This window comes from Myiozetetes cayanensis, unplaced genomic scaffold (assembly GCF_022539395.1).
Source record: "Myiozetetes cayanensis isolate MyiCay16 unplaced genomic scaffold, myiCay2020 scf2-11, whole genome shotgun sequence".
NCBI classification, from domain to species: Eukaryota; Metazoa; Chordata; class Aves; order Passeriformes; family Tyrannidae; genus Myiozetetes; species Myiozetetes cayanensis.
In genome coordinates, this window is record NW_026087411.1 from 56,998,590 (window position 1) to 57,014,532 (window position 15,943).

The 15,943-nt window shown below is 37.2% G+C and overlaps 1 protein-coding gene across 2 annotated transcripts in view; it reads right to left on the reverse strand.

Moving 5' to 3' along the window:
• The window catches only part of PEX7 (peroxisomal biogenesis factor 7), a 44,200-nt gene that overhangs the window by 20,420 nt on the left and 7,837 nt on the right, over positions 1–15,943 (reverse strand). Inside the window, exons 6-8 of one of the 2 annotated variants that reach the window (XM_050315790.1) lie at positions 5,555–5,661; positions 5,035–5,148; positions 767–822 (exon numbers count right to left, since the gene is read on the reverse strand). In XM_050315790.1, coding sequence (XP_050171747.1) covers positions 767–822; positions 5,035–5,148; positions 5,555–5,661 — 277 coding nt within the window. The remainder of the gene's footprint in view (positions 1–766; positions 823–5,034; positions 5,149–5,554; positions 5,662–15,943) is intronic. The other variant, XM_050315791.1, reaches the window with a different exon arrangement.

Sequence of the window (15,943 nt, forward strand, 5' to 3'; positions counted from 1 at the left end):
CACTGTACAGCAGTACCTCAACATCCACAGCAGAGCTTCAGAGCCCCTTTGCACCCCTGCATGTTTCTGTTAGCTGCATTCTGGGAGCTGTCAGCTTCAATGAAAACAGAGTGTTCCAGCTCTTCCAACAGAACTTTTGAAAATACACAAATTTCCTACAATGCTTACCAGGCTAACTTTATGATGCAATTTTATGTGATGTTATGGCACAAGACTGTATAGATTTATGATTTAGAAACATGTACAGGCACTGAGAATTAGCAAGGTTTCCCTTTGGAAACAGAACTTTTCTTTGTCTGGTGTCAGACCACTCAGAACACAACAGGAGTTAATTGCTATGATTTGGAGAAGTGGGATAACTTTGCAGTCATTTTTGGAGGCAAAAGGGCTTCTCCCATTTATAAATATACTTGCCTACTATATTCAGTCCATCTTAGAAAATATAGATCAAAGAATGTGACTGAGATAGTCAGGAATGTACTTCACAGTTTATTGACTTATGACAGTGTGTATCTTAGAGAAATCCCAACATCAAATCACACTTTTTCAAGACTTTTAATCAGTTTTACGATTCTCAGCAGTATCAGATCTACTGGGCAGCCAGAGGAACTCGCAGAAGTTCCTGTGCATTTTCAACACAGTTTATGAAACATCTGATGGTAACATTAACTGCACTTCAGTATGTCCTCTCTACAATACTTTTCTGTTGCAAGCCACATTAAAATAGATTATCTATTTTTATCCAATTAAAAATAAAATACTGTACCTTACAGTAAAATCATAGGAGCAAGAGGCCAATAAGGTGGCATGGAATGGTGAAAACTGCAAGAAAACAAATCAACTTTTAAAGTAAAAATATTGTGAACATATACAGACTTACTTTAAGCAGAAAGTTATCAAACTTCAGTTATTTAAACAGTCTTGGTAGGTACCACATCACATTGCAACAAAACAGACTACATCAACAAATTTCTCTACCATGCTTCTAATTACAAGAAACCACAGAATCACAGAATTAATAATCACAAGGAATGCTCTGTGAGATACTAGTTTGTTTTGATTTCATTACAGCAGTGCCAAATAACCCTGCTGTAAATTTAAGAAGTTCTAGAACAGTCATATAAACAGTTACTAAATTCTGCTTTTGGTTGAGTATCATCTTATTATATAAATCAAGTTTCAAAACAGCTATGTGAACAGTTAATTATTTTCAGAGAGACAAAATCTGTGCCATACTGCAGAGAACATAAGATAGATTATTGTCATCAATTCTATATCCTAAAATTTTGAAATTGTTTATAGAAATGGGAAAATTGGAGATGAGTAGAAAAACTGAAGGCAGTATAACGTCACTTCATGATTTTCCTCTCTTCTATGGGGCATTTTACAGGACACACTCTTCTATGGACTCTTGCACATTGGTCTAAGAACTGTAGCAATAAGGATGCAGTCATGCAAAAATTTTTCACCTCAGTTTTTGGGTAACCCTCCGTTTCCAACTATTTTAAGGTCTGTATTTCTCAACAGGAAATACAAAAACCACTGACATAACTTGAGTTTGAAATGCAGGTATCCCACACCATGGATCATAGGCAAGTCTACCTGCAAGACTTCTAGTATTATTCACAGCAACTACAGAGTCAAAAGTTAAGTCTGGGCTATTGCTACAACTGCCCACGTTGCCAAGAAATCAATATATGTTAATGGCTGCTGAACTCTGCTGAACTCCCTTAACTGCAGCAGAACTGAGGGATGTGCATGCTTGAACTTTAACCTTTCTGGAGGAAAAAAATCAAAACAAAGTATCTTTTTCTTCTGTACCTAACAAAAAAAGAATAATAAAGGGGAAGAAGTGTGATGGGCAACAAAAAACAACAGTACACTTTTCATAAACCCCCTCTGCATCTTTGTTCTCATAGTTTCACATAAAGCAAAAACATCTTGTCAAAGGTTTTTCATTACCATTAAGTATCCTGGAAGCTTATTTAAGAGGCAAAATACTTAGCAGAGCACTCTACACAAATTGAAAGAATACACATAATGTCTTTCTCTACAAGAGAAGATAGTATTTTAAAATTCTGTTCCATTTAACTGTAAGATACTACAATTTTATTACGTGAACGGTTGTATATAGACAGAAGATATCAGCATATCATCCATCCAGACCTCCAACAGATCATTTATCCAAATATCTTTTTAGGTAAATTCAAAAACCATAACTAGGTGTCAGTGTAAGATATGGAAGCCAGTTAAGAATGTGAGAGTCAAATGCACCAATATCCAAGTCTCCTGAAAAGGGCTCCAAATGATGTCAGTGTGCTGATAAGGCCCCGCACTGCACTGAAAGACCACAAGAAATCTGCAGGAATCCCGACAGTATCATGTTGGGTAGAGTTCCTTGCCAGCCTCAGATCTGAAAACCCCTGAACAAGTGATCAGAACACAAAAGACAGACAACTGAAGAGTTTGATTTCATGGTTGGTTTAAGCTAATTTAGGAGTTCACTGCTGCCAAGGCTCGTGGCTTACATTTTCCTTTCCACTTCAGTCTGTGTGCTCCTGCCCTCCTCCTTTGTGTCAAGGCTTGCAATTTGTGTGGTTGAGCAATAAACTGAGACAGCTTAGTGATCCAGACAGAAACTAGTCACTTTTAGGGACAGGATTTTCAGACAGAGCCATCAGGTGAGCCAGCCTGCTGCACAGCTTTATAATTGCTAGTGCCAGCACAATGTAGGGGAAGGGATATCAGTAGGGTGAGCTGCCTCTATTTAGGCAGTATCCAGCTCTCTCTGCACACCTCTAAGTGCTGGCCCACATTTTCATATGTTATGTCCACAACGGCCATGTCTACCTTGAAATGGAAGCAATGAAAGCCTGCTAAGATGGAACAGAAGTCAGGTACTCTCACATACCTCTCTGCTGAACGTGAATGCATGTACAGCCTCCCCCCCATCTCCTTAAAGCCACTTGGTGGCTTAGATCTCAGAGGCTGGTGCAAAGAAACATCTACTGGCCAAATTCTAATAACAAATTCAAGGCATTTTAAGAAAACAAGGTGCATGATGGACCATAAAATGGAATAAGACAGTATAAGAATATATAGGATTCCCCACCTGGTGAGGCTGACAATCTTTGAGCTCAGTGCTCTATCTTTACATGGCATTTTCAGTATTTTAGTTTGTACCAGTCATCTCTGGGCCAGTCAGGCTTTGTCTTCTCTATTTCCCCCAATCAACCATATACAGTGGTAGTATCCTTTAAGCCTTGCCTTCTTCACATTAAAAAAAATCTCGGCTCTCTCAGCTTTTCCTGGTAGGACAGAGGTTTCAGTCTCTTAATCTTCTTTATGGTCCTTTGCTGTACTCCAGCATGTCTGTGTCTCTCTCCCTTTTACTGGAAATCCCAAAACTGGACCCAGCGCTTCATACATGGTCTCACTGGTGTGTCTGAGTAGCAAGGAAGGATCACTGTCCCCAACCTGCTGGCAGCACTCTTCCTAAGGCAGCCCAGGATGAAAGAAAGTAGAGAAATTAGAGGTGCTATCCCTGTCTAGCTCTTCTAGTATCTATTTATCAACCGGCTGCTATCCATGAACCTGACAACACTGCCTGCCTATGCTGCCTCTTGTGTAGAGAGTTAATTCAACAAGTCTACTGCCTGATGTGGAAGAGAAGTACTCTCATATGTTTGTAAACCCATTCCGAAGTTTCATTAAGTGTTCTTTAGTTCTATTATCCCAGGTGAGGGTGAATAACAATTCTGCATTCAATTTCTCCGTTTTATAATGAAGACAATGTGCTGTGAATCCCTTAGTGGCAGAGCTGTTTTTAAAAGATGCCACTAACTGTCAGAGAGTAAAACCACAACAGTCTGTATTGATGCATTTGTCTTAATGGTTGTCAAACTGGAGTTGCAAAATTATCTTGTTTAAAAAACAAGAAGAAATAAACAAACTCAAACAGCACTGCTAAATGTTCTTCTGCTATAATGAACCTTTCACAGAGCCAGATTAGAGTGTGGTCATGCAGGCATTAAATTAGAAAAAAAGACTGAGCATCAACCACAAGTTGGGATAGCAGGCTGTGGTAACTGGGATAAGGAGAGGCAGGAGCTTCTCAGGTTGTCTGACTACGAACAGGATTTCTGATACAGAATGACTACCTGTTTTATATCCTTTTCTGACAAATTACAAACTAAGCACAGTAACTTCTAAAGTTCTTAGAAACATATTAAAGATTCCAAGGCCATGTGAAGAAAAATACTGACTCAGGATAACTTTTTTCCAGTTCAGACTTCCTAGAAAATGTTAATGATACCTATTCTAGAAAGGCTTTAAAAGGATCAGGTGTTATCTCCCTTTTCAGGAGACTTTGATACTGGTGCATTTGACTCTCACATTCTTAGCTGGCTCCAGTATCTTACATGGAAACATAGTTATAGTTCTTGAGTTTACCTACAAAAGATATTTGGGTACATATTTTCATATAATATTAAAAAAAAGCCATTGTGCATCAGAACAAATTCCTATTGGTGGGTGATATACACAGATCCAGTATAGTCATCTGTAGCCTTCCATGCTAGAGGTTCAAAATCTCTCACTAATATTTTCTTTGCATACAGAAAAATGTGTATTCAGAGCAAGTTCTATACTTTGTCTTCTGTGAATATTGATCCTTTGTGTGGAAAATCAAAGGCAAAGCATCATTTAAAAATGAGTAAGGGAAAGTATTTTCTCTGTCTCAAATTTCTCATGTAACTTGGCTGAAGTAAAACCCCTAACCCTCTCTCAAGCTCTCTAACACTCCTTGTGAAAATATATTGACTTTGACGATGTCATTTACTTCGAAATCCCAGCAATCTCCTAAATATCATAATGTTCTATAGTGCTAAACTGAAAGTTTTCAAGAACAGTCACTGTAACATCTAAAATCCTGTGTTTTTTCCTAGTTACTAGATAATATAAAATATTACTGCTTTCCAGAAAAATTTGTGTAACAAGTCAGTGATGGTCAATGGGAAATAAAATACAACTTACTTTTACTCTTCTGATAGCATAGGTATGACCCAGCAAGACGAACACTGGTTGCCGGATGTTCCGCAAATCCCAGCCTTTTAAGCTACAGTCAACTGCACCAGTTACCAGCAAGTTCTGATGATTTGATAAAACACAGATGTATCAGGACAATTTAACTACCAGATGGCAGTCATGCATATGTTGGCTACAAAAGTTAGATAAATCAAATAATACAGATGAGTAAATCATAAATGAGGTCAGGTCTCCAGTGTGTACATTAAAGACCACAGAGAAATACACACTGTTTCTCCACTACAGGCTATTCTGTCCACTATACAAAAGAATAAGCAAAATCTCTGACCTACTTGGGCTGCCTGTCCATTGGAACAAATCTCTTCTGGAGATGTAATAGTGAATGATAGCAACAAAGCACCTAGACATACTTTTATAAAGAGAAGACGTAATATTGTTGCAGCAGAAACCCCTCCTATTTAATGAGAGTGGTTCAATTAGGAAAACAGTAGGATGAACAGTTCTATACCTCATCATATTTGCACCAGTCACAGCTCAAGATCTCAGCCTGGTGTGCCGGTATCACAAGTTTGACTCCTGGGGCTTTCACATCCCAAATTCTTAAAGTCTGATCACCTGAAACATAGAGAAATTGTTTCAATGCTGTTGCATCAGTTATGGGATACAATTAATCCATTAGTACTCAGTAGACAACAGTTGTTTCTTAGCTGCATGAAATACAAATGACTATATGTGGACACACATGCCAAATAAAGCAAGCACATTATAGACACAGAAGTTGGAGTGATGCAAAAAAAGGTATCCAAACTTACTACTCTCTTTCATTAGAAAAAACTCCCACAACTTCACTTTATTACTAACACTCCCGTTATTTTTGAAACTCTGATTTGATTAAAAGAAGATGGGGTAAAATATTTAAATAATATTTAATCAAACTAGAAGCTTAAGGTCCATTTAAAAATGGGCTTAATAGATCAGAATCACAAAAAAACTTCATTTGCAAACCAGCTGAGAAGTTCCACCTAGTCACATGCTTTTGGCACAAAGAAAAGTAAACTGTATCTGAAATACCAAGATTTTTTTTAAAAAGGAAAATTTAAGATGCATCACCTGTACTCATCATATATAAAGCCTGCAGTTATTCTCATTTATTGAAATACTGGAAGATAAAGTAATTCTACTGTAACTGTTACAGATATGAAAGGCAACATGTGCTGTAACCTTGAAGCATATACACACACCTGGATACACACACACAGGTCTTCAGAGAGCTATGAAGGGAGTCCAGCTTAACTTAAGAGCCATGAGTCACCTGAGCCTCTCTCTTTACCTCCAGCCATAAATTGTCTCCTCCCCTAAAGATCTCTAGCATTTGTATAGACCCTTCTAATAAATTCTGTTCCTAATAGCTTGTAAAGACATAGCTACATCAGCTGACAGGACAACTATGCTTTTCAATTTTTTAAATTGGGATTCTCTCCTTAGCCGTGAATATTTAGCTTTGTATCAGCAAAAATGAATTCTCTAGCTCATTAGTTTGCAGAGAGACAAAATTAATTAGAATTGATGATTATGCCTATGTTTATTTAAGAGAGAAAATATATCACTTAAGGCTGTATCCAAACACCCATGATTTCTACAGGAACCACGTATCAAGACTATCTAAATTTAAAAAAACACTGTCTTACCTTGCTACTGAGGAAATTATTGATATTTCCTTATGGGAAACACTTCTGAAGATTTTCAAATTGATTATGATCAATAATTAATGTTTTTGTGCTGTTTAGATCCAAGCATTTTGATGGTTTTAGTGCCCTGTTGGTCACCGGCCTTAGAATATACAGCTGGGCACAAAAAATCACATCTCTTTTCGAAAAACCATCCCTAGAGCCACAACAAGAGTATTTCCATTGCATGAACTACCAGGCCCTGCAGACTTCACAAAAAGACGCAAAACATTTGCAAAGTTTGAAAAAAAAAGTTAAGGTGGAAAGAGATTGGTTCACTACATGTCAAAAGACTGGCCTTCTGACTGTGGCACCACACAGATCACAGGGAGCTTTGCTCTGGTGGTTGGCTGGCTTGTCCTCAGACCTCACGACTGTGAGAGCTACTATACCCTGGATAAATTCCCCATCTGCAAGGTGAAAACAACACGTAATTTCTCACTGTTTTCACTCCCCTTGCCTACTGTCAGGAGGAAGACTGCTGCTCAGGACATGTACAGCACTCCTGACAGTGACATCCTGCTGTCAGCTGAAGCCTCAAACATCACTACAGTGCTTACAAAAACAGGGCAACATATGGAGGGGAAGAAACATGGACAGCAGGGTCTTGGCAAAAAAAGGTAGTATGCACATCCACTCACCACTAGTCTTGCTAATCTGCTTGCCTGCAGAGGACAGATTTCAGTTTGAGTCTTAAGTCCTTCTGAGATATTATTATGGGCTTCTTAAAAAGCTTTTATTCCAATTTCATCAGATAACATATATTTGAAGGGGAAACACATATTTCACTGCAGACAGGATCATTTTTTCCAAGCAAATAAATATATAAATCCAGGTGAACTAGAATGAACTGCTACAGAGATGTAGCATTTTGAGGGCCAAAAACATTTGAAAAAGTAAGCTACTCAGCCAATAACAATTTTGACACTAAATATACAATTGCCCCAATTATTTCTTTTTTAACAGAAAATGCTGATGCATGAGAAAAATAAAAAAGGGAGTTATTTTCCTTTTTTTTTAAACTTTCTTTGAAAATGCTAGACTTAGCTGCTATTAATTCTGCCTGGCACTATCTGGGAAATGTTTTTAATGGAGAAACACAACATGCAAGTGAACCTTTTTGTGAATAGAAAAGACTGAATTAAAGCCAAAGGCAAATCCAAATTTTCCTTTTAAGTGGAAACACCAGATTAATTTAAAAAAAAGCTAACATTTTAACAAACTTTTTTTTAACCTCAAACATCTTCCTATTACCTCACTATATATATATATATATATTTACATTTAATTTCAACAAAAGCTGCTCTTAAAAATTTTGCCACTTCCACATTTCCATGATTCCTTCGAATCTGGATTACTAAGGATCCATTTCTTCCATATGGTAAAGCAAAAGTAGAATAATAATCGAAGGTGCAAGTAAAGCACACCTAGTACAAGCATATTCACTAACAGCCACTTCCAGTTCACATCCAAAGTAAGCAACCACAAAAGTAGTCAACATTTCCCCCACAAAATATTTCTATTTTTGTAATAAGCAATTTCACCATGGCAACAGATTTTTGCTGCTCTGTTAGATAATTATGATTCCAGAATTGTTTGTATATTGTACTGGCTTCTTTCTTTCTAATGAATATTTGTGAAATCTTGGATGAATCAATAAAACCACACAATATACACTCATCTATTCAAAATTTTCCAAAGAGATGCTAATCTACAAGTATATCATCCTTATACATAGGATAAAGACTGCTAATGTGAATGACAATATATAATAGTGAAAAGATAAAGTTTATTTCAGATTTAAATTTTATGTAGGTTTTATATTAACTTTTTTACTCACAGATATATTTTACCCAGATCCATAAATCTCTGTCTCCTAAGTCCTATGAGAACAACCAGCTAAGCAATCATTGCCAGACAAAGAAGAGCTACAATATTAACTGTACAAAATAGCTAGGTATTTGGGAGGTTAGTAAAACCCCAAGAAACCTTAAACACTATCTGAATGGAAAAAGGATTCTAACCAGGACAGGTACAATGTTTTTGAAGAACCAAAGTACCGCTAGCTCAAAGTTTTACTTTAACAAAAATGAATCTGGGTTTTGGGTTGGTTTGGGAGGTTTTATGTTCTGAAGCAAGAATCTGATCTTACACCATTCTCTCATCAAGGAAAAAAAAAACCTAGCAAAAAATAACACATCTTTAATTTACTGTAAGAAAACAATTCAGCATAAAGGACACAAATATTGGCATGTATGGTTTGGGTTGAAAAGGACCTTAAAGATCATCTAGTTCCAATGCCCCCTGCCATGAGCAGGGACACCTTTCACTAGACAAGGTTGATCAGAGCCCCATCCAACTTGGACTTGAACAATTCTAGGGATGGGGCATCCACAACTTCTCTGGGCAACCCAGAGAATGTCAGTGCCTCACCACCCTCACAGGAAAGAATTTCCTTCTAACATCTAATCTAAACCTACTCTCAGTTTGAGGCCAGTACCCTTTGTCCTGTCACTACATGCCCTTGTAAAAAACCCCCAAAAATCTAAGTTAAATTAAGTAGTTCTGCAGTGCCATTGAACAACTACAAGTTAACAGCACCTGCTTACTTGTCTGTACTTTTAAATACTATAGCAGATTGATTAAGTTATTTACCTCAAATCAAACAGAAAATCTGTGGAAGAATTAAAAGTAGACCCAAATTTCATGACTCTCAAAAACAACCTCTTTACATATGCTAAAGTGAGTGATCTGATCATTTCTATTATAGATAGCTGTCTTGATTTTAGCTGAAATAGAGGTATTTTTCTTCCTAGTAGCTGGTATAGTGCTGCGCTTTGGATTTAAGACAAGAATAATGTTCATAACACACTGATGTTTTAAGTCAAGGACTTTCCAGCTCCTCATGGTGCCTTGCCAGCAAGAAGGCTGGGGGTCAAGTCAGAATAGCTGACCACAGCTGACCAAAGGATATCACATAACATATGGCATCGTGTTCAGTACATAAAGCTGGAGGAAGAAGAAGGAAGAGGAAGATGTTTGGAATGATGGCATTTGTCTTCCCAAGCAATCATTATGCGTGATGGAACCCTGCTTTCCTAGAAATGTTTGAGGACCTGCCCACCCACGGGAAGTGGTAAACAAATTCCTTATTTTGTTTTGTTTGCATACACAGGTTTTGCTTTGCCTATTGACCTATATTTCAATCCCCAAATTTTCTACCGTTTACCCTTCTGATTCCCTCCCCCATCCCACCATGGGGGAATGAGCAAGCAGCTGTGTGGTACTGAGCTGCCAGCCAGGGTTAATCCCATACAACAGTATAAACAAACCCAGAACAGGACTAATAAAGCTCATGGGAATCCACACAAAGAGGCAGAAACAGAGTGACACAAATAGCAGCTTTACTTAAATCATCCCAGAGTACTACCAAATGCACAAAATCTATTTCCATCTTACACAGCAAGTAAATGGAACTAGCAGTGGAAACATTCTTTTCAACTGATCATTTTTTAGTTTGATAACAAAATGCTGTCAACCTAAAAATCAAATGAGTTTTAAGTTATTTCAGAGAAGAGCCCAACAGAATCTCTTCCTGAAAACAGTAGATTTAAAAAAAAAAAAACAAAAACAAACCAAACCAAACCAAACAAACAAAAAAACCAAACCAAAACAAAACCAAAACCTGAAACCTTTATTTCAGTGTTTCTCAAGATGATTAAACTTAGATCTTGGTGACAAGATTTTTATTTCAAAATTTACCAAAACTATGACATTATTAAACCATTCTTCACCAAATGGCAATATTGGCTAGATACCTAACTTTAGTTTAAATGACCCCAAACAAATTAATTTACTGTAAAAAACTGTTACTGCATATTTCTTCTCAACACTAAAAAATTTTAGAATATGAGATTCTAATATAAAATATTATAACCTGAAAGTGTTTTATATTAGACCACGTACTTTGAGGTACAAACTCATTTCCTGAGAAAAACTTCAGCTTGTACATTAGAGGTTGACTTAGTATAGCTTATCTGATGTGCACGTTTTGGCTGGGGTAGGGTTAATTTCCTTCACAGTGGCTAGCGTGGGGCTGTGTTTTCGATTTGTGCTGAACACAGTGTTAACAATCTAGAGACGATTTTGTTATTGCTGGGCAGTGCTCACACAGAGCCAAGACCCTTTCTGCTTCTCATACTGCCACGCTGGTGAGGAAGTTGAGGGTGCATTGGAGGGTGGGAGGAGACACAGCCTGGACAGCTGACCCCAAATGACCAAAGGGATATTCCATACCATATGACATCATGCTCAGTATATAAAGTGCGGGAAGAATGAGAAAGGGAGGGATGTTTGGAGTGATGGCATCAGTTTTCCCAAATAACTGTTACATGTGATGGAGCCCTGCTCTCCTGGAGGTGGCTGAACACCTGCCTGCCCATGGGAAACAGCGAATTAATTCCTTGCTTTGCTTGTATGCATGGCTTTTGCCTTCCCTATTAAACTGTATTTATCAACCCATGAGTTTTCTCACTTTTACCCTTCTGATTCTCCTCTCGATCCCTCTGGTGAGAGCGTGAATGAGCAGCTGTTTGAGGCTTGGTGGCTGGCTGGGGTTAAACCACGACACCTGGGCACAAGACTTGAATGAATTCAATACTGTGCTGGTATGTCTTGAAGTACCAGATCGCAAATGAAAACAGCACACTTCATTACATAGATTTGACACAACAACCTAAGCAAGTCAATTGTATTTCAATAGCTTATAGTATAAACACCAGTTCAGCTAAAGTGAAACCAGGCACAATAACTCCACAGTCAGTTTGCTCTCTAGATGCTTGATTTGTATAACAATGTACCATGCAGCAAATTGAAGCATTTTGTTCTTTTATCCCTTAAGGATTTGGATTCCAAAAATGACCAATTTTTGCAAAGCCTCAAACCTTGTTTACAGTGGCATTTTTTTCTAGCACATTTAATAAGAAAATAACCCAGAAACCAGTCGTAAGAAGCAGAGTGGAACCACACCACACACAAACTGATGGAATATAAACCTCTAATATAGCGTTTTGGAACTTACAAGAGAGCACTGTCATAGCAAAGCAGCAGACTATTTCACTTTTGGAATTAGTTGTCTGCAAGCCTTACTCTCCAACATCTCCTTGTGCTATTTCTGAAGCAGGAATGTGAGCTGAAGCTTCTGAAAACTGATGTCAAAGACCTGAAAACCCAAACTTGGTCCAGGAACGTACACCTGAAAACAACTCTTTACTGCACTCAAGACTATTCCTTTGCAACTATTTAAGTAAATGTTCTCTTAGTAGGTGTACATCTGCCCCAGCTCATTATTTCATGCAAAACATTTTCTCCCAATTACAGTTTTCTTTTACAATTTGAATACAAAACACAGAAAGGGTGCCAAGACTACATGCCAGCCTCATTTATGAAACAGCTTGACAATCCCTTAACTACACACATTTGTCACCAAGAGACCAGTAGGCAAGAAGAGAAACTTTTAAAAAGGCAGCTCACTAAGTCATAGCTGGCAATAAAACAGAATACAAGATAAACAATGGTTTTTAGTTTTACCCTTAAAGTCTAGCACTGAATGCAAGGGCTTACAAGAATGCGGCCTGGATTTACAAGTTCGTTTGTAAAGCAGCAAAGCTACAGTTACCCAACTCTTGTGTCAACATAATCAAAATTCATCAGAAATCATCACACTCTGTTGTGCTATGAGAAAATTGTTTGCCCTGGGCTTTCAGTCTAAAAATAAGTCTTTGAGCAAAGAATAAAATTAATTGATCTAAGTACTGATGAATACAGACGTTGTCACGTAGATTTCAAAAACACTTCCTTCCATTATTCATGATTTAAGATGTTACTAAAACCATTTACCTGCCTCGATCAGTAAACTTAAGAAGTGATTCAAAAAGGAATGCAGCACGAAAATTGAGGTCCCACTATTTAACATACAAGCTAGCAGTTATTCTAAATTTGGGCTTTGTCAAATCTAAACCATTCATATTTTCAATTGCCAGTGTTGTATCTGTACTGAAGAATACTACAGTTATGCAGACAAGGGTAAAATGGTACTCATTAATTACTTTCTACTGTTAAATTTAAAGGTCAATAAAACTAGTTGATACTATAAAGGATGCTTTCTTTATAAATCTCAGGATTGAGCAAGGCCTATCACTCTGCAGTTATGGAGAATCATGGAGCAGAACTGATTTACATTTGACTATATACTACTATTGTTTGCATTTCACAAGCTCTTTATGTGCTTCTCATCAATTTACTCTCTGGGTTAAAAAAAATTTTCTGGGCAAATGACACAGTGACTCATTAAACCCTTTTAGCCATGAAGATGCTGTTAAAACATTCATGTCACTACTATAATGACATTTTCCACATCAGTGTGTTTTCAGTGCAAGGCAGACATTTAGGCTCTGGTTGGATGCCACATGTACTCCTGAATCTCCTGCTTATCTTATCAGCTCAGAAATTGCTACTGACATCACAGGAACAGTTATTTACACATATAGAATTAAGAGTTTGTTCTGTTACTATTAACTCTCATTTTCAAATAAAAAAGATGAGCCATTTACTTTGTTTTTGAGAGCACAAATAATTGTACATGAAGACAACAGCACTGTAAAGTACCTCACACATCCCTATAAATGCTAAATGGAAGTTTACTAGATGCTGAATAAAAGCTGATTTAACTGAAGCATCATACATATCTTTTGTAATTCAATTGCATTTTATTGTCCACTGCAGACAAGATCAGAATGTATTCAGAATGGAGATTCAGTGTAGCAAAATAGCTACATTACTATCAAATTCTTTTTTAACTGCTTTTAATTGCAGCCTTAGGTTTCTCATTTTCTTCACTTAGATTCATTTTGTAGTGCCATAATAGCTTGAGAAAAAGTCATATACCAAAATCAGAGATTATCTTCAGGCGTAAGTTGGTTCTTCTGAGCAGTTGTTTTACTGTGGCTTGTGGTTCTGTTTGGTTTTCTGTTTTCAGTGTTCACAAACTAATTAGTTACATGGAAATTAAACTTCTGCTGGCATCTATGGGGATTCAACTAAAGGCAGAGGAACGGCAGAGGTGAGGCTCGCAAAATCGTCTTAAACGTCCTTCCCTCTTTCTCATTCTCTTTAAAGAAAAAAAGTTTAAAAAAAAAGACTGTATTGCTTTACTTAGATTTCGTTTAACCAGAAGTATTTCAAGAACGTTTTTTCCAATCTGTAGTTTACAACATACCTAACTTATTTCATTATACATGGAATACATGGAATTGAAGATGCTGCAACATGAAACAGTACATTTCTCGAGCACTATGACTTTATACTATTGAGGTATCAGTAAGTACATGGTTGTGAGCAGGTGTGTGTGAGGTGGAATGAGAGAAGGGGACAGGTGGGGCAAGAGACAGAAAGAAAGCACACCCCCCCCTACAATCCCAAAGCAGTATAGACTCTTTCAAGATGTGAACGTTTCAATACTCTTCAACAATAACTGTCAAAAAGCTATTGCTTAAATTTAAAAAAGAAAAAAAGGGAGATGAAAGGAAGTAAAAAATAATTCCCTCCAGATACGTTTCCAGTTGCTAATTTTCAAGACAACAAAAAGTTGGAAAATAAAAGACCAGAAAACTGCAGGTCAACCTTCCCAGCCAGTGTATCAAAGAGCAGCTGTAAATTCGACATAGTACTATCACACTGAGATTCAAGTTTATCCCCAGCTCCAAGTTAAGCTTAATAAAAGATCAATCAGCAGTGAAATTAAGCTTTCTGTCCCATGATTTTCTGTCATCTTTATAAAGTATGCAGATCATAGCAAGTTTCAAATGAGGAGGTCCAGCCTCCTGAACAGTTTCACTTGTCTCTGCTATCACATACGTTGACTGGCAGAGTAGAACATCATTAAACACTAAACTCTCTTAAGATAAACTAATATGTCCTTTTCACAATAAGAAATGGCATTTATACAGAGAGCTAGAGGGTCACGAGCACTTCTACCACTCAAAGTCCTGCTGACCAAAGAAAAGACTTCCAATATGTATTTTCTGTAGTGAAGTAATCCAATCAAACCACAGGAAAATTCCAATGTAAACAATGCAAACACAAAAACCTTTTTCTCATTAGGATGTCATGACTTCTAAGCAAGATCCTTGGCTTGATGACATGTCCTCTAGAAGCACACCAGATGTTTTATTTTGGAAACCATAAGAAAGTTCACCATCTTTTTGAAGATTTTTCTTATTCTCTTACCTAATGATTTTACACCTAGTGTTACATTACCAGTGAACTGATGGCAAATATTTTTTTCACACGTGTGTAGTACTTAGAGAAGAAAAATGTTGTGTTTTCTGTGCATGTTGTTTTTCCTATATAATACTAAGGAGTCATCAATCAGGGAAAACTGACTGCAATTAGCATTAGGCTCCAGTGGTATGTTAGTCATTTTCAAGAATCAAGTAAAATTCACAAAAGAATAGGAACTCTTTAGTGTTTTAGTCAAAAATTCCAACAGCTGCACCCACTGAGTCACTCAAAGAACAGATCAATTGTATGGTGCTGTACCCAATTTAGGTACCATGACATACAGAATCTAACAATTAGTGTTTCCCAAAATTGTTCAAGTGGCAATATTAGAAGAGAGTTTGGCTTCACATCCTAGAGATTCAAATTTGAAATAGCTAGCTGGATCAGTACAGCCCTTCTGTTCATCTAGAATGTGAGAAATTTTGTATGATTAAGACTACCACGGACAGGAGGGTTCTGAGCAGGATTTCAGAGACTATAACATCCCTCAGAACTTGCAAAAAACACTAAGCCCTTAATCTTGACCAAACAGTACTTAGCTAGCATTTTGTAGTATACAGCTGCATTTCAGTAAACTGTTCATACAGTGTACAAGGCTCAATCCTGTAAGTTTCTACACATCCTATTAACTCACTAAGAGTTGCCTCAGTGATTCTTCAAATAAGCTGGAAATATCTCTGCTCCAGCATCTGGCTTTCAAGCACTACCCTTTTAGAACAAATACTAATTACTTGTTAGTCATTCTAGCTTAACTCTGCAGGCAGAATCAGAAGGAAATAGCCAGACTGAAATTTTATGGAAGCCATGTGCACTTTTTCACCAAACTTCCT